This window comes from Tachypleus tridentatus, chromosome 9, assembly GCF_004210375.1.
Source record: "Tachypleus tridentatus isolate NWPU-2018 chromosome 9, ASM421037v1, whole genome shotgun sequence".
Lineage (NCBI taxonomy): Eukaryota > Metazoa > Arthropoda > Merostomata > Xiphosura > Limulidae > Tachypleus > Tachypleus tridentatus.
In genome coordinates this window covers 32,452,739-32,472,604 of record NC_134833.1, presented here as the reverse complement: position 1 = coordinate 32,472,604, position 19,866 = coordinate 32,452,739, and the positions used below count along the sequence as shown (strand labels likewise).

Here is a 19,866-nt window from a genome sequence, read left to right as displayed (position 1 = left end):
TGTTCACTATTTGTGGTAAGATGCTATTATTTATGTGGCAGTTGTGTCTCTAGTGAAAAATGTTTTATTACCACATGCAAGCAGTTGGCGATTGCCAAGCTATGATGTTAGAAGGTAAGTTGAAAGTAGCCAGTTACACCTCTGAAAGTATTCAAACCTCCAAGTCATACATGAACTGTTTTCTGTTAACCTTTTCAAAAATATAATATAACGAGTTAACTGATATTTAAAACAAAAACAAGCATTGTGTATATAAATGATACAGCCCTACATTTTGGTATTTGTATAGCATACTTTATGTTTGTGATATATAATACTTGAGGTAACTCCTTAAATATTAATAACAACACTAAAGGGTGTGGCCAAGGAAAGGATGTATCAGCTTTATCAGCACTGGAAACACACACGCATGTTCGCACCCCTTCGTGTGTGTGTGTGTGTGTATTTACATATGTTCAAGTATAAATTATACGGTAATGTATTTGAACATATATCTGGCATGGAGATGTGTGTGTGGCTCTTGGAAAATCTATTCACACTGAATTAAATCTGAAAACCTGAAGAAGATGAAAACTGTAAAAATCGTTCATTTGTCAGCTCAATCCAGAAGAGAACAGGCGGGGTACAAACCACTGAACTGATGAGACCGTGGGGTTTTCAGTGTTTAATGCCCCACTGGTTCCCGAATTGCTGTACTGTGCGGAGAAACAATACAGCTACCTTTCCTGATCAACTACGATATTCGTTCAAAATATTCAAATTAAGTATTCTCTCCTCAGCAGGTAGAATTGGGTAATTATATGAAAAACGCTTTAGGGTTACTTATCTAAGGTCTTACTTTGTTAAAATATTTCAGAAATCAAAACAGTTTGATTCTTCATGTTCGTACGGCTTTTATCTACAATGTGTATAATACTGTTTCAAAACTATACATCCATCAGTGAGTTAACTTCCACTAAAGACATAACGTCCATCTATTAGTGATATCTTCCACCAGCCAGAGACCATCCATCACAGACTAACTTCCACCAGTGACATAATGTCCATCTATTAGTGATATCTTCCACCAGCCAGAGATCATCCATCACAGACTAACTTCCACCAGTGACATAATGTCCATCTATTAGTGATATCTTCCACCAGCCAGAGACCATCCATCACAGACTAACTTCCACCAGTGACATAATGTCCATCTATTAGTGATATCTTCCACCAGCCAGAGACCATCCATCACAGACTAACTTCCATCAGTGACATAATGTCCATCTATTAGTGATATCTTCCACCAGCCAGAGACCATCCATCACAGACTGTACCATACCACTTCTAATTGTACTTTAGTATAATATATACGTATTTTTCTTAAGTATAAGTCATGCAATTTATAATTATTCGTGCAATTAATTAATAATCTAATATTTCAGTTCTTACAATTTAAGATAACCGTATCTTTCGGAGTGTAGAGAACAGATGCATTGCCTTGAAAGAATGTAGGAAGTATATTCGTTTAGTCTTCCTACAACTGCTATCTCTGTCGAAGCGCGTAAGTTTAGAACAGTGCTCTAAAACACCTTTAACGAGTTAACGTGTGCAATTTCTACGGAAGAATTCGATCACATTTGTGTCTTAAGTTAATGTCATTAGATATATTTGATATGTGACAAGAGGAGAACCCTCGAGGGCAAACGTTTTACCTCATCCTTGCAAATAGCAGGTGGTAATAAGTTATATTTTGGGATTAATGATATATAAATGATATCCGAGTGAATTTGTGGAAATTATGGCCTGGGGGACTTGTAAACCAAGAACAGTGAACTTTACCAGTAACGTTGAAGTTGAATGTATGTGCGTGTTTCATGAGTGGTGACAACCAATGGTTTTAGAAAGGTTTGCACACCATAAGCATAGTGCCCTTAAGCCCTGACTTATTTATTATAGCAAATGAAATATTAGCTTAATTAAGTTGGTGGCGATTCTGTTCGCTAATACCAACTTCCTACCCACGAGAGTACAAAGCTTACGAAAGAGAACTAATAACTCCTTACTCTTCATTTAAGCTGCATGTGAAACGGAATGTGTTACAATAAAGTTTGTTAATTTTGAAATGTTTAATGCCTGTTTGTGTATGTGGGAACGTGTCAAACACGTGAAAGTCTCTGGTCGACTTCACCTTTACAACAAAGAGAACAAATATTTATTATATTAGTTAACAAAAATTTAAGTTTCCAAACAGCCTTGATTTGTTATTTAAAATACGAAATAGCTTGAAGATACTGTGCTGACTTCTAAATAAATTCCCTTTCGTCTGTATAAAAATTATTATCCAGAAAATAATGGTACCTGTCTGGTTGAGAATCAGTGTTCCAGCCTCTGTTAAGAATTCCTTCCGATTAGTAATAAATTATAAATGTACCTTCCTAACAGAGCATCTTCTCTTGGTTAGAGTTTGTCTCACAAAAGCACCACCTTCTCTTGGTTAGTTTCTTTGTCTTTGTTTGTTTTTGAATTTCGCACAAAGCTACTCGAGGGCTATCTGTGCTAGCCGTCCATAATTTAGCAGTGTAAGACTAGAGGGAAGGCAACTAGTCATCACCACCCACCGCCAACTCTTGGGCTACTCTTTTACCAACGAATAGTGGGATTGACCGTCACATATAACGCCCCCACGGCTGAAAGGGCGAACATGTTTGGCGCGATGGGGATGCGAACCCACGACCATCAGATTACGAGTCGCACGCCTTAACATGCTTGGCCATCTTTGTCTTTCAAAGACACCTCTTGTTTTCCTTTTACCAGGACATTTACTTGTGATCAGTGTTCCCGTCTCTCTAAATAATCTATTACTGTTCAGTTTCCTTGCGTCACTGAAAAAATGTGTCTTGAATGTATCTTTTTTCTAATATTTTCTATTTCCGATCAATGTTCGCATGTCACTTGACATTTTGCGTAATTCAACGAATGAACACATTTTCTTCTTGAATGTCCATCAAAAGTAAAACCTTACAAATGTGTGAACATAAGTATCAATCTTGCTTGTTTTACTTCTTTTTTCAAATCATCATTATGTTATACAACTTGTGTTTTCCTTTTTTTGTCCTTTTTCCCTTGAAAACCGAGATTCGATACAGAACTCCATCTAACGCTTCATTTAGGACACAATTCTTGCTTGTGCAACGAGTTTCCGTCATTTTAGCTCGTGCTGATGTGATCGATCGATAAAAACTTTAATTCGGTGGTTGAATAGGGGCATGCCGTTGTGAAAGATTATAAAATTAATAAATGTAAAAACCATATGGTAATATGTCTGACCACTAGGTTTACTTTTAACACGATGATACTTAATGTAAAAAAAAAATGAAACCTTGAAAGGAAATTTTCTAAAAATTAAAAAATGGACCAAGTGGTCCGTTTTTGAGCTCGGAGTTCTTTAACACTTATTGTTTTACCTGTTACTTTCCACAACCTACTTTACAAAGTATTCGAATGGTGCTTCTACAATTACATTTTTCTTAACTTTTTTTTTTGTAACGTACTTTAAGTAGTCGTAAGATAGTACAAGAACTGTTTCCAAAACAGTTTTTTTGTACAGCCGCGTCCCTGATGAATCCGCATTGGCAAAATGCTGGCTGAAACCAAAAGTTTTTTATTATTAACTTGAGAATATAGTTCTTTTCCTAACTTTATTGCTAAAATGTCTAAATCCCTCGAACAAATAACGAAGAAAGATGAAATACTTCCAGAATACTTGATCTAGTTTGATAGAAGCTGATCAAATGATATCAGTAAATTGGTATTTGTAATTAATAAAAAAACTGATTACTTAAGAAAAACAACAACTTTTTTTTTACTACTGCAAAAAACTGCGAAAACAAACTCGAGCTAGTCGAAATAACGTTCTCGAAGCTGTCGTTCAACGTATAAAACAACTTTTTCAGTTATAAAACTACACCCTTTATATTTTCTAAACCGCGAGAGAGGCGTTTGTTGGTAGGATCTGAGGCCTGGGCGTTGAACGAGTTAAAAACCAGATTATTACCATGGCAATCTGCCAACACATGCATGTGTATAGAACGCACACATCTCCTGGACTACTGTCACCGTGGGACGCTGCCACAAGATATGTTGTAGATTCATATATCTTGTCCACGTTCTCCGCGAGTAGTGCCACTTTACTTTACTTTCACGTCACTCGCTCAAACCCCATAAGAATAGGCGCCTCTCATTTGCATATCGATCGAAAACGCGCGATGGCGCGCAGATGTCCTTCCGAACAGTGACTGCTCAGTCAAATCCTGTGGGAACACTTCCCACGTGTACAAAGGGTTAAAAGATGGGGAGGGGGGGAAGAAGGCGCAGGTAATTTGTTGTGAAGAAGGAATGAGATTTGCTCTCATGAAATTCCATCATTTCCCTCCATGAAAAGAGATTATCATGAATTAGCATCATGCTCCTAAGTTGGACCACTAGAAATCCATTTTTCCTCAACACATGAAATAATTACACCTTTCAAGTAGACTGAAAGTTTAATTAGGATTAACTTAAGACTCGGTGTGTTAAAAACTATCTTTAGTACGTGGAATAAATGAAAGTAAAGAGAATGGACCCTTGGTGATTGTATTCGATTAACTATAGTGTAAACCACAATAGTCTCAAACCCACAGAAGTGCTATGCATAATAACTAAATGCGTATCTGTTTGTTCACGTATTCTTACTTGAAGTTCATATTATTAACTAGTAAAAATACGCCATACAGAAAAGTCACAACTCTGTTAGAAAATGGTTCACATGTATTTAATATCTATTCATCAATCTGTGTTTTTAAATAAGTTACTTGTACCTGTGTCAAAGAAAAAAAAAACCAATAATAAGGCAACAAAAATTTATTTTTCGACTTGCTGGCAAATGTAATTGATACTGTATGTAATTAACAATTTGAAGCCCGGCGACTGTCAGCAAAAAATATCAACAAGCTTTTGAAAAGGTAATCTTGACTTTCACAAAAATCTGAATTTAAATAATTCGTTTACTCACAGACATCAGTTATAAAACCTACGGAGAGCGCGCGACGCACATCGGTCGTGGTGTATGATTATACAATCGGGTAAATAAGGGACCTAAGTACAAATGTGTATGCGCGCGCGCGCGTGCATGTATCACAATGTGTTCCAAACTGTAATAACCAAGTTTTAGCTCACACTGAGGATACTTAATGTGTTTTAAGCTGACAATGTGAAGAAGTTATTGTTGACCAGAATGTGTTAAAACCGTCAAATAATTCCTGCATTGGTCGATGTCTTTGTTAAACACAAAGCTATAGAACTGGACTTAAGTGATCTAGCCACTGAGGGGAATCGAATCCCAGGTTTTAGCGCTGACTTAGTGATGGTTCACTGGCAAGTTTCTTCAAGTTGTTGCCCTTTGCGGAACTATCTTAATCTATAATCGACGTTCGGTATCATAAAAGAGTTTTTATTACAGTGCTACCAAACAGTATGGCAATAAAAACAAATAATGAGGCTTGTTTTCAAATAAGACCAGTAATAACTTCTAACAAAATAACGATATAAACAATAACATCTATGACGGTGTGGGTTTACTTTTCTCTCACACACTTTAGTAACGCCACCACCTGCAGAATTGGATAAACGTACTTAAGAAAGTGGGTTGCATTGTCAGTATATTGTATATTTGTATCTAAAGTAGTTTTTACAAGTGATCAATTAATATTTTTAATGGCAGAGTATAAATTATCTTACTTTTTGTTAAGGGAGCTGCATTTTGCGAGCCACTAGTGTTGTGCATCTAGGTTTTTGGTTTTGTAATGTAGCGCGTCAGTTTTGTGAGATTGTTTTTTGTTTTTGAATTTCGCGCAAAGCTACACGAGGGCTATCTGCGCTATTCGCCCCTAATTCGGCAGTGTAAAACTAGAGGGAAGGCAGTTAGTCATCACCACCCACAGCCAACTATTGGGCTACTCTTTTACCAACAAATAAGGAGATTGATCGTCACATTATAACGCTCCCACGGCTGAAAGGGCGAGCATATATGGTGCGACGAGGATTCGAACTCGTGACCCATAGATTACGAGTCGAACGCCTTAGCCCACCTGGCCACGTCTGGTCTCAGTTTTGTCAGCGGCAGAAGAAATTATCGGACTTTTACAGAGAACTTTGTTGATTCTCAAATAAGTGTTAACTGATGTTACAGTGAGAGAACCTCCTGAGCTGGTGACCTAAAATATTATAGGAATTGATTTTTAAAACAGGTGAAATGTGAGATATATAAATGTTAAAGTAGGCCTAAACCAGAATCGCACAGAATGAAGGTCGAGATTGCCAGCGGAGTGACTCTGTTGAAAGCTAGGTTCAGTAGGCTTAAGTACCTTTTATAAGAATCACTTGTATAGATGCTTTCACAAAGAATTGACGTTGCTGGTCAAATGTTCTTGTTTTGTTAATAAAGATCTTCAAGTTGTAACGGATACTTGTGAAGTTGTTTTAGGAATCCGTTATTGTCGTATGTCTGTTACGATCTTTTAATTATATAACCGTTAGAAAACTACCAAAATCATAAGAGTTGCGTTTCTATTACGCGTCTAAATAGGGGTAAATCTTGTAGTTAATTGGTGTGTAAAACTTTAGAAATAAGCCGAATTACATATTTATAAATTTTATGATGTTCTTGCACTCGGACAGGAGATTATATGGTGGGGCATACAGTAAAATATTGCATTTGATAAATTCGAACATTACGTTTAAACATTATTTATGGCGAAAATTTAGGCTTAGTAAAAACACATGTTCACTTGTTTTGTCATCATATTTTGAAGTTTTTTAAAAGGACGATATATCGGTCTGCTAGCTCACTTAATTATCAAGTTAAATGTAATAAAGCTTAGAAAACTTTTAAACAGGAAGCGACCGTAAAAGAGAGACTTAATGACTGAGATGTGATATCCGCCATCCAGTCGATGACTCGTTTTACTGTGTTTTGAAACAAAGCTACATCGAACTATCTGCTGTGTCTACCGCGGAGAGTCGAATCCCAGATTTTAGTGTTTTAAATTCGTCTTCAAACGAATTTCAGATCAAGAGATTGAAGTTTGATAAAATCTTCCAGGTCAATTACAAATTTTTACCTTAATCGAATTTTAAGCACATATACAAACCATTTTAGTTAAATATTACACACTGTTTTGTGTGTTCTGTCTTTGAAAAACGGGTCTAGCGTGCTCAACTATGTGTCCGAGTGTCCATGGCTCGTGGCCCACTGCTATAATTTTTTTTTTTAATCATGTATTTGTAAATGTAAGAGTCATGGCCAGTCGTATTGTTTGATAAGAGTACCAAAAGAGTAGAGTGTGGGTGGTGTTTACTGACTCCACAAGTTAGGGACAAGTAACACCAATAACCGAAAAACCAGTCCTTAAAACCAAAACGTTTCCCTGTTTTACTATTAAAACAAATCGTGCAACTCGAGAAAAACCGTAAAAACAAAACTAGTACGATAACTTTGAAAGTTTTTGTCTTTATTTTTACTGCTGAACTGTATTAAAAGTAACAACTTTACTTCAGCACGTGTAATTTGGCTTTACAAGTTTACGACAAATAATATTCAACTTCAAACTAGGCTTGTAGCTGAAATAAACTGATCTTATTATTTCATGCATAAGTATAAACCCGGATTGTTTAGTAGATGGATAAAGTAAATCTATTTTAAAAGGTAGTTCTCGACTGACTGACAATCAGACATTCACTGGTTTGTGGGTTGCTGATTAGCATGCTGGCCTGTGAACCTAAGGTTCAGCAGTGCGCGTGTCGTTGCTGCAAAATCACGATCCACACTTCTAACAAAGTTCCAGATTTCACGCTAGATGCTGTTGACTAGTTACTGCCGTCTAGTCCAGCAGTTGGACATTAGGGACCGTTAGTGAAGTTCGAGGCGAACATTCGAAACAAAACAAAAGATTCTTTTTCATAAGTAATATTTTCTTTTCTCCAGTACACCGCCCGTTACCTGAAAAGGCAAAGGAAAGGAAATATAACAAACGACTTCACCTGGCACATTTTTATTTTTTGAACAATTATATAGACTTAAGTTCAGAATTAACAGAAAAATTTAAAATAATAACATGCTTTATATGTTTCGTGACATTTCTTGAATACTATAAACTGTATGACATTTGATTCAGGTGCTGATTCGAGCCCAAAGTTTCTCCAATAACTGAGTTGCATGTAATTCTGAAACTCTTACTTTCGTTTTTATTTATTTGTTTTTACATTAAATGTAAAAAAAACAAGTTTGGTGACTTTTTATATTTGTCCTTTCTTTAACTATTATGTGGACATGGAACACGTTACCATTGACGTGAGAAACATGCATTTACTGCAGCCATGTGGAAACTGATCGCTTGACAACATGTTTATAGCGCCATCTCTTCATACAAATTGGAAACAGGTCTTTATTTGTTTTTTGTCGTCCTTCCAGTGAGAAGTTACGAAAGCTGCTACGAAACACAATTTAAGCAAAGCATGTTTCTACCTGAAAACAAATCCACTTGTATAAAACTCGAGGGTTCCTGGTTCCACTCAAACAGTATCATATTTGGAGATGGGAAAAATATAAAACTTCTATTGCTGTTTCTCAGTATCATTTAAACATGATTTGTTTAACCATGAACCTTTTAAAGAAGTAAGGGTTTCCAAATATCTTCATGTCTAAAGCAACAAATATTCGACAGCGTTCAATTGTACCTAAGTAGTTCAGCTGTCACGATATAGCATCTTGATCATTTAAAAACATGTTCTATAAACTCCGTATTCAGTTTTTAACACTAGAAAACTAATTAGGTTTTATTGTAACTTAAGACGTACGAAGTATAGATTCGTACCAAACAAATCTATTCAGGTTCGTTGAAAATTGTATTTGAACTAGAATGCGTAGTTGTACATGCAGCTGAAATGAAGTTTTAAGTTTTTCTAGAAAGAACTTTATATAACATAGTTTACAGCGTAACCTTCAGAGCGTCTGGTTACTTGTCAAGTTTCGTTTTTGTTGACATTTTGCCCAGTTATCGATTGTATCTAAATAGAAATCATGAATTACCAGTTCTCGTTGAGGCTGGGGTCGCTCGAGTCACTCCGAGAGCAAGAAGACAAGCTTGGTGGTTCGTCAGTTCTTGAGAGTGACGATAAAATAATACACATAACAAATAATAAATACTGCTGTGTTATTAATTCTTGTCTAAAGATGTGATAAATAACGTAAAATTAATAATAATTGCAATTAGCTTGATGCGAACTGTAACAATGAAACACTGATAATATAAATAGCACCTCGCACAACCACTATATTTGTCGTATCCCAGGTGGTTTGAGCGCTTGTTTCAATCTGAGGGTCACCGGTTCGAAACCCTATCACCCCAGACATGCACTTTCAGCCGTGGGAACGTTATAAAATTACGGTCAATTCCAATGTCCGTTGGTGAAAGAGTAGCTCAACAGTTGGCAGTGGGTGTTAATAGCTAGGTGACTTCCTTCTTGTCTTACAGTGCTAAATTAGGGACAACTAATGCAGGTTGCTAGTCAAGTACCACAAGTACAAGACCTATCTGTGGCGTAAACAGCACAGACTGTGTAGCTTTGTGCAACAAATAAAGAAATCAACCATCTTTCTCAGTTGTTGATCTGACAATTGAATTAATAAATAAAACGTACCTCTTTTAGTATTTATAAGGTTTGGGACTATTACAACGAATTCTCCTGTTTAGTCATGTCAACTCTGAACACCACTGACATATTTTTGTGTGTGTTATTGTTACTAGCAGAAATACCCGCCCTCAGATATAACTGTTAATTACTGCGGAAGGCTGAGACCTTTTCTGGAATTGTCTGACAGTTTACTACAACGTTCACCATTCATGAGAAAAATTATTTTATTGAGTTTAGAAATGATCTACCATCACAACGTTACATCACAGAGATGGTGTTACTGAAGTATTTCTATGTAGACGCAATTATCGATGAAACCATTTTTGTAATTTTTATTGGATATATCTGAATGCTATTTTTTGTAGTTGTTAATGGCCAAATCTGATAAATAATTTTTTACGGAAATTTTAATTGTTTTATTTATTGCTCAGCTATAAAAAAAATACTGGCTGATTATAAAAATATTACCTACTTATGATTGGTGATGACCCTTGTGGTAGTTTCCCAGATCCCCGTATTATGTATACATCGCAAGCTACATTATAATTAATCCCTCACGTCGGTTTTATTTTTATAACTTTAACATAATAAAACGATACCACAAAGCAGAACACGTTTAGTGGCATACGCTACAGTGCGTAGTTTCAATCAAAACCTGAAAACCTAGCCTTGTTTGTTTGTGTGAAGTATTTAAAGTTTTAAAGTATCTTCTTTATGACACTACAGAACAGAGAAAATAACACGATGTAACACAAAAAAATGATTATTTCTTTGTTTTATTTCAGTAATAGTTTCAGTAGTTTCTTGTAAGAGTTGAAACGTTTACAAATCCAAACAGACGAAAATAAACAAAACCAGAATCATATAAAATTTACTGAGGACAATTTAAACAGGCTCACAATAGCCACTTAACAAATTCTGCCGTAGAAAGAAAGGTTTTGTTAAAACACTAGTTTATTTCTGCATTATTATGTTTATTATATAAAGAAAGCTTTTAGATACAGTAAGTAGAGGTGCTTAGTTACCTCATTTCTGTAAGACTTTTTATAGACGGTTATAATTTTACATTATTTATATGGTAATACAGGAGATTATCAAAAATAAACAATGTTAGATATTTATTTTAAAATTTCGTAATATGTTTTCCATTTGAGACGAATAAAATGTTTCATAAGTTTGTTGAAAATAAGCACTTTAAAATAGGTTGCCGATGGATTAGTTTATACTACCACGTCCCTTGGAAACAAGGTATGTAAGTAGAGGTATGAACAAGAGTTTATGTACATATGAGATTAGAATTTACCTCATAATTTACATCACTAACAACAAAAAGTGTTTGTTTCGTTCTGTAATTCTTCAAGAACGTTTTTAACTCCCTGTTCAGTCTCCAACTCGGCAAATGATAAACAACGAATGCGCTTCCAACCAGTTCATATTGTTCTTTTAGGGCTGGCCCGAGTGTGATCTGATATTAAGCATATTCGACTGGTAATACAAGGATCTTGGGTTCGAGACTTTGCACTACCGAAAGTTTTTTTTTGATATTGAATGTTATAAAAAAGATATTCTATTTCACTGTTAAGTTTAGAGTAACCTGTTCGAGTAGCAGGGGCTGCCAGTTGATTTCCTTTCCTCTTATTCGTCCCCTAAGTGGCGCACCAGTAGTGGCGGGTAGAGCATAGTTAACCCACAATCCACCTGGGGTCTATGAAATGAACGTTTGAACTCGCTGTGAGTGTATTACAGTGAACAAATTAACATTCTGTGTAATCCTTACATATTTGTTTGTTACAAAATATTTGACACATTACCCTATTTAACAACAACATCTAGACAAATGGTCATTTTTTAGACGTGTAATGCTTTAAATATGGGCTATTTTCTAATTTAACGTTTAACTACAGATTCATTAAAGATTAACTTTTCAGATAATCTTTGTTGGTTTATCACTACACATCCCGAAGGTTCCTAGTTGATTGACTAGAGGATAGTAAACAGACTCGACAGGACTACTCTTGCCGTGCACCCATGGTAATAATTAAAAAGCTTCTTCAGATTAAAAATACTCTAATAAAGCAAATCATACTAATTGGAAGTGAAGAACTGATCCTGAAAGTGACGAAAGAAGTGTAATGAGAAGGCCAAGAAAGGTTGAATTCAAGTTAGATTAGAATAAAGCAAGGTGTATGATATTGATTCTGGAGAAGATGGAAACGCTGAAACCTCTAAAACCATTACTACTATACATAATTGTATCTTTTTTCGTACTTCGTGGATTTCAACACAGAAAAACATTCTGCATAGTAGAGTCAAGTAGTTTATTTCTACCAATCGGCGTCTTCTCGGACGTGATATATCTCAGAATGAGACGCGACGCCTAGAGGGGTCAGTTTTTCGTTGCCGGGGGTTTTGGTATACTCTTTATACAGTCAGTTGCACTAAAGCAACAGTTAATAGAATTTAATCAGCACCATCGTATTTTTATGTAAATTCTGGTATAAAGTCTTCAAGAGCGGCAAATGTGATAAAATAATTGTGATTGTCAAAGCTACAGCTATCGATTGGCGCTTGATTCGTAATCAGAGGATGTTCGCCGTTTCAGCGTTGGGGCGTTATAATGTGACGGTCAATCCCACTCTTCGTTGGTAAAAGAGTAATACAAGAGTTAGAGGTGGGCGGTGATGATTAGCTGTATTTTTTCTAGTCTTTCATCGCTAAATTAGGGACGGCTAGTGCAGGTAGCCCTCGTGTTAGCTTTGCGCGAAATTAAAAAACAAAGCAGTTACTGAGTGGTTAGTTTTCACAGACTTCGGTCGTGAACGTTCAGCTTTTCTCTGTTCGTAGTTAATTGTTTTAAACGAGTTTTCTTGTAGGTTAAATATTGTCTGAATACCATTGACGGTCACGCACACACACAAGGAAGTACCTTTATTCTACGAAAGCAAATGGAAAGAATGACATGGTTCAATATTTCCAAGGAGCATTTTTTGTGATCAAAGTTACGAGAAATCTAAACGATTCGGTAAAACTATCATCTAGACATGTTGAAATATATAGCAGAAATCTCAGTTTGTTTGGTTTATAGACGTGATGTTTACATAAAGATTCAATAAACAAACAAACTTGGGGGAGGGAAGTAATTTTGAACCCGTTATACAAACCTACTAACAATTGTTATTTTGATAAATGTGTGATTGTAATATGAAGAACCTACTAACTATTGTTATTTTGATAAATGTGTCATTGTAATATGAAGAACCTACTAACTATTGTTATTTTGATAAATGTGTCATTGTAATATGAAGAACCTACTAACTATTGTTATTTTGATAAATGTGTCATTGTAATATGAAGAACCTACTAACTATTGTTATTTTGATAAATGTGTCATTGTAATATGAAGAACCTACTAACTATTGTTATTTTGATAAATGTGTCATTGTAATATGAAGAACCTACTAACTATTGTTATTTTGATAAATGTGTCATTGTAATATGAAGAAGTTAACTTTTAATTTCTATTTTTGACCGACGAAATAAGACACCACTCTCATTAAGTAATAAGTATTCATACTGACCAGGTATTTATAAAAACGGTTAATGTGGTTATTTGTAATCTCTGATGTGTAGACATGATCCTTCTGCAATTTGTCTGTGTATCTTTACCGTCACATAAGAAAAAAAAAACACACGTATTTCTCTTTTGGCACAGTTATTCTATCTTGTGTTCTGCGGCTGGTTTTGTAGATTTCAGTATCTAATAATCAAAGGGAAATTGGTCTGGATTTATGTACAGTTCTTCGTCTATGGGTGAAATATCACGGTTCAGAATTGTAACGTAGAGAAGTTAGGGTTCTCTGTGTCTCGAAGTTACAACACTTCTCCTTTAGAGCACTTATGTTTTGTATAGATTTACAACTAAAAGATGTACAGAACATATGTTCATAACGACGTTTGATGGTTTAAAGTAATGAATATACAAGTTGTAATGCCTTATGATCTACAACAAATATCTTTATGACAGGTTTATGATCTGTAGTAAGAAATATGTAGAGAGTATAGCCCCACCATCTAGAATAATGATGTTTTCTAACTGATTTATGTTCTAGACTGATAAATAGAGCCTTATGTTGTGCAGTAAAAATATTTTTATAACAGTTTAGTTCTAAAGTATTGTATAAAGAAAAGAATCCTTTCATCTACAACAAATATTTTTTACTTATGACCTAAAATGATACTGAAAGATTAGAGCACCACGATGTATATTTTCGTATCAGCTTTATGATCTTCAGTGATGAATATTTAAAAATTGAAGATTATCATCTGATGTTGTGCATATGTACACTATAAAGATTGTGATATGATATGGGTTACCATGTACACAACATAGCTAATTATCTTATGTGGGTGGATATGTATTCTATAGAGACTACATGTTATGATGTGGGTTACCATGTACACAACATAGCTTACTGTCTTATGTGGGTGTATGTGTACGCTGTAGAGACTATATGTTATGACGTGGGTTACCACGTACACAACATAGCAGCTTATCATGTGTACACTGTGGAGAATGGGATATGATGTCAGTTATTTTATCAATTTTAGTGTTTTATAAATTTATTCTAAGTTATGTTACCCTCAGAATGATATATATGAAAATAACTGTGATATCTCTCTGTATAAGATAACTCTATGGATAAAACACTTCATGGTTTCTGATATAAAATTATTACTGTATTTTTTTTCATATTATGATAAATATTTTAACATGTTTTCAATCTGTTATTTGATGAATGTGTTACAAATGTAGTTCACAAGCTCAGACATTTTAATATTTACTTTCAACTAAGGATTGCCAGTTTTCCAGCATCGTCTAACAGAAGCATGTTTTTATCTTTTAGTATGTGATGAATATGTCTGATGACGATCCACGGAGGATGGGCGAAATGAGAAAGTATGCGGCTATATATGGTCGATTTGACTGCAAAAGGAAACCAGAGAAACCTTTAACGCTGCATGAGGTTTGTTGAAATCTGTTTCTATAAAACCATAATCTTACTGATTTCCTGTTACATACTTTGAATTATCAATGCATGCAATTGACAAAAAAAAACGTGTTCGTTTTATTTGAGATTTTAACATTGTAGCACTAGCTACTCTTAATTTAAAACACAGTACTGTTACATTGTAGCACCATTTGCTTTTCATTTGAAACAGGTTATTCTTACGTTGTAGCACTGTTTACTCTATTTGAAATATATTATTCTTACGTCGTAGCGCTAGGTGCCCTTGATTTGAAGGCTCTGATATTGTACTACTTCACAGAATTGGTTAAAATCATATCGCTGTTACATTGTAGTGCTACTCTCTTTTCACTTGAAACAGTTTAGTAGCATTGTAGCACTATTGTTTATTTGAACCAGATTATTGGAGTGACGCGTATGATTTGAAACAAGTTGAAGGAAGGAGATGTGTATGTCATGTATAGGAATACTGTTGAATAAATAAATGTCATTAATCATGTGATATAATACTGAAATGTTGAATAAATCTTATTATGAAAATGACTTTGTCAAAATGAGATTTGAATAATAAGAAAAGTGGTTTTCTTTTACTGCAACAATGTGAAAAGCTATTCAAAATAAAGATAGGTCTGTGAAAAAAAATCACCTCCATTCACTTGTGATCCGTTAATGGGATTTTCCTCTTCAATGGTAGTCTGTAATCAGTGATGCTAATTTTTATTTCACTTGTTTTTATTTAAAGACATTTTTATAACTTCATACTCATCATGCATAACTAGGTTAGAGGTTCATAGGAATAGGTTGTGTTGTCTGAAGTATTCTGATAGTTAAAAATCTATATAAATTTACCTCAAGCGTACTGACAACAAAAAGCTAACTGTTTACAGCTTTATTTCAATTGAATCCATAGAACACTCATATAATTGCATGTCTGTATCTTGTCGGAAGTATCGCACATTGCACAACAGTAAGAAGGTTTATATATAAAAAAAAAAAGTTAGTAGTCAGGGCCCAACGTAATCCTGGTAACTAGAATGCTTGAATTGTGAACCTTAGAGATCATGGTTCACAGCTAGTTGCTACAAAAGTGTATTCTGCACCTTGGGGCTACGAGTTCTGATTGTCACTGTAAACAAATGAAACTCGTTGTTTTGTTTTTGATAATCCATTAGTTAAGGTCTTAGTTTACACAAGCACTTTTCCATTCACATTAAACGTGGCTAGTATTGAACAGTTGTTTGTTTATTTGAAGTTAAACACAAAGCTACACAAGTCTGCCTGTGCTGTGGCCACCACGTGTATTGAAATCTGGTTTCTAGTGCTGTAAACCTGCAGAGATGCCTCTGTGCCACTGGGAGGTAGTATTGAACAAGAAGAGAAACCATATCTGTAACGTTTTAAATGTTTATATTATTATTCATTGTAAAGTACTCTCCTTCTTGTTGTGGTTCATAAAAAAAGAAAATGTGCTGATTAGCCTTCAAAAGTTAGATAATATATGATACATGGAGATATAAATGTTATGGTAGTTACAAGCAACTTTTCGACTGGATTCAAGTTTGTAAAAGTAACTTTGAATTATAAGACTATGAAACAGTTTGATTTATTACATGTACATTCCAGGTATCTGTTAATGAAGCGGCAGCTCAGATATGTAAGCAGGTTCCTGCCCTTCTCACCCGAAGAGATGAGCTTTTCCCCTTAGCCCGACAGGTGGTGCGGGACAGTGGATATCAGTATTCAAAAGGCCATTCCAGGTATTGAGTTCTCCAGTTCCTTTGGTAAAAATACATACAGACATTTTCACAAAAGTTTTTATTTTATAGGTTGGGTAGAGCACAACAGATATTTTCGTTTATTTCAATAGTTTTTCTTTTTTTCGTTCACATTGTCCCAGAGGAACATTAAATATTTGAGGAAAGTCAGTACTAGATGTCATATTGCATAAATAGTGTCATAACATTGACTAATGATGAAGTTAAGCCGAATTGTTTAAATATTTCTTTAAAATGTTTCTATACGTGCACGTGACTTTCTATGAGAGGTGGCCGAGTCGCGCTAAACATGCTCGCCCTCCCAGCCGTGGGGGCGTTATAATGTGACGGTCAATCCCACTTTTCGTTGGTAAAAGAGTAGCTCAAGAGTTGTCGGTGGGTGGTGATGACTAGCTGTCTTCCCTCTAGTCTTACACTGCTAAATTAGGGACGGCTGGCACAGATAGCCCTCGAGCAGCTTTGTGCGAATTTCAAAACAAACAAACAAATTCTATGAGAGAAAACATTAAGTACAAGCTGTTACCCTTGATAACGAAAGGGCATTGTGTTTTTATTCTCTCCAGTTTCAGCCCCCCGCTAGTACAGCGGTAAGTCTCCGGATTTACAACGCTAAAATCAGGGGTTCGATTCCCCTCGGTGGGCTGAGCAAATAGCCTTTGTGGCTTTGCTAAAAGAAAAAACACAAACACAAAACACAAACAGATCTCTCCAGTTTCAATACCTTACCATTTTATTCCGGGGCACAGCAAGACTAGTCAAAGAAATTGTTTTGTAAACGTAAACACCTACTTGATGTTAACGGTGCTTGCTTTAAATTAACAATATTTATAGATCTCTCATGTCTTCGTTGAACACGCGATGCAAGTTCGTGTTTTTTGTATGTTTGAAATGTGAAGCCATCCTAGCGTTACAAGGTTGGTTATATAAACTCACGACATTATCCGGGATTTTATAAACACGTACACAAACTGTTTTTACGGGTGAATGGTTTAAAAAGACCGTGTTTTCCGGTGGGTAGACTAGTAATCTCTGTTTACAATGTTTATAGCACCAGATAATGTTGATGGTAAAGTTCTCTTCTCTGCAGTATCGCGGTGCACTTGTAGCTCTCCCAGAAATATCATTATTTTCAGAATGATGTACTGAGACTCTGGTGAGAGAGAGGTGGGACAGGGGAGGGAGGGTGTGGGGCGTTCTCTACACTCCTGTAACCTCGCCTTTGACTGATACTATGTGCAGTACAAGTTGGATTGCTATTTCCGAATCTTATGTGCATTTGGTTTAATTCATGGGTTCTCAACCGGTGGGTCGCGACCCTCCAGGGTCGCGAAGCTCTTGTTAGAAGTAGCTTGGGATAACATTAATTTTATTTCATCAATTACATTTTCAAGTCGCGAGTGCCAAAAGGTTGGGAACCCCTGGTTTAATTAGAACACTTGTATAAGCTCACTGCCCACCGGGGCACAGAAGTTGAGTTTTATCACTTTTTATTCACGAAATTTCTCTCAATCCTACGTTATATTTACTATTTTGATAGAAACAGAAATATAATTATAAGAAAGTTTCGGGTAGGTCGCCATTGGCACAGCAGTATCGTATGTCTGCGGACTTACAACGTTATAAACCGGGTTTTTATACCCATGGTGGGCAGAGCACAGATAGCCCGTTGTGTAGCTTTGTGCCTAACTAAAAACAAACAATCAAACTCACTATTTTTCATCGCATATATAAAAAACCATACTTGGAATTTTCAAATTTTAGAGCGATGAATTGGTTTCACATTTTCAACAAACGTTTCTCAAATTTGATAGAAATAGATCCGAAATCACTGCCGTTTCTATTTTGCTAAGAAACATGTTCACGCTTCGTCCAGTTGCCATATTACCTTAAAACTTTGTTTCTAACCTCCTTTACAAGAAGAAAACGTTTAAGTTGTACATGCGCAGTGTAGCCTCACAATGATCCCGCTATAACCATGTGGTTAGAACGCTCCACTCGCAATCTTAGGGTCGGGGGTTCGAGTCCCCGTTACACCAAACATACTCGCCCTTTCAGTAGTGGAGGCGTTATAATGTGAAGGTCAATCCCACTATTCGTTGGTAAAAGAGTTGGCCGGCGGTGAAGAATAGATGCCTTCCCTCTAGTCTTACACTGCTAAATTAGGGATGGTGTAGTTTTGCGCGAAATTCAAAACCAGACCAAAGCCTCACGACAAAAATATCTATTTGCTATAATTCATTCATATTCTTTTATGTTTTCGTTCAGTTAAAAAAAAACAACGGAAAATATAAGAAGTAATCCGCAGTTTTTTTATTACAAGGCAGTTCGACGCAGGCTGTTAATACTAAATATCTTAAAGATTGTTGGTTATTCTAGTCTTCTTTATGGAAAATAATTGTATTAAAACGTTTCTTTTTATCCCGAATAAATCTGGACGTAAGTGGCCGTAAAAGATGTTTAACATGTAATAAACAAGCACTCAACATTCCACACAAAATGCAATATTTCCTCGTACTGACCCAACAACTCCATCTTTCCTCTAACCGTTTTACAGTAAACTACGTTTTTCCTCTACTTGTACTACGGTTCGATCTCTCTGATATGACTTTGCTATAAGAAAAAAAACACGATCTGCTTCTACTATACAGAACCCCACCTCTGAGCTAACCGTCCCACAGAAAGATTCACCTTGCCACTAACCGTTCCGCAAAAACAAAAAACACAACAAAATCTCCGTTTTCTGCAAATCGTTCTGCAGAAAATTCCATCCTTTTGCTAACTACACGAAACCACATTTCTCCATTTCGCTATTTTAGATAAAATATTACTAAAATATCGCTCATGGTTCTGATCATGATGTGTCTTCTCACATGGTGGTGGGAGTGGTGGTAACTTTTGAGATCGTTTGTTTGCTCGTCTACAAGGTCTTGGGCAGCTTGAACAAAATTATCAGTTTTGACGATACTTCTAGGTCTCAGGGCTATAGATCGTATGATGAAGACTCCTGTAAGAGGCCCAGACTGGACCCGAGTCTTGGTACCTTCACTGATAAAGCTCAGCTCGAGGAAGAGAAAAAAAAGCGACAGGTGGGTAATCATTCTAGTTTCTATCCTTCCCGTGGATCAGGAAGAGAAAACAACATAGAAATTAAAGCAACGTCTATATGGTGAGTATGGCCACGCGCATTAGAACGTACAAAACGTTGGGGATCGGGAAAGCATATTAAATAAAAACTGTCTGATTGGGGGGGGGATGAATGCTTTAAAATATTATTCAACAATTTTACACTAACATGTACAGTATTTTACATTAGAAGAACGTAACAGATTAAACGTTAATTTTTTACTAGAAAA

The 19,866-nt window shown here is 35.7% G+C and overlaps 1 protein-coding gene across 1 annotated transcript in view; it reads left to right on the top strand.

Annotated features, from left to right (window-relative positions):
* Positions 1 to 19,866, top strand: part of LOC143225002 (NGFI-A-binding protein 1-like) — a 154,364-nt gene that overhangs the window by 113,351 nt on the left and 21,147 nt on the right. The window contains 3 exon segments of the mRNA XM_076453611.1: positions 14,616 to 14,735; positions 16,362 to 16,495; positions 19,485 to 19,599. Of these exon segments, the coding sequence (XP_076309726.1) occupies positions 14,616 to 14,735; positions 16,362 to 16,495; positions 19,485 to 19,599 (369 nt within the window).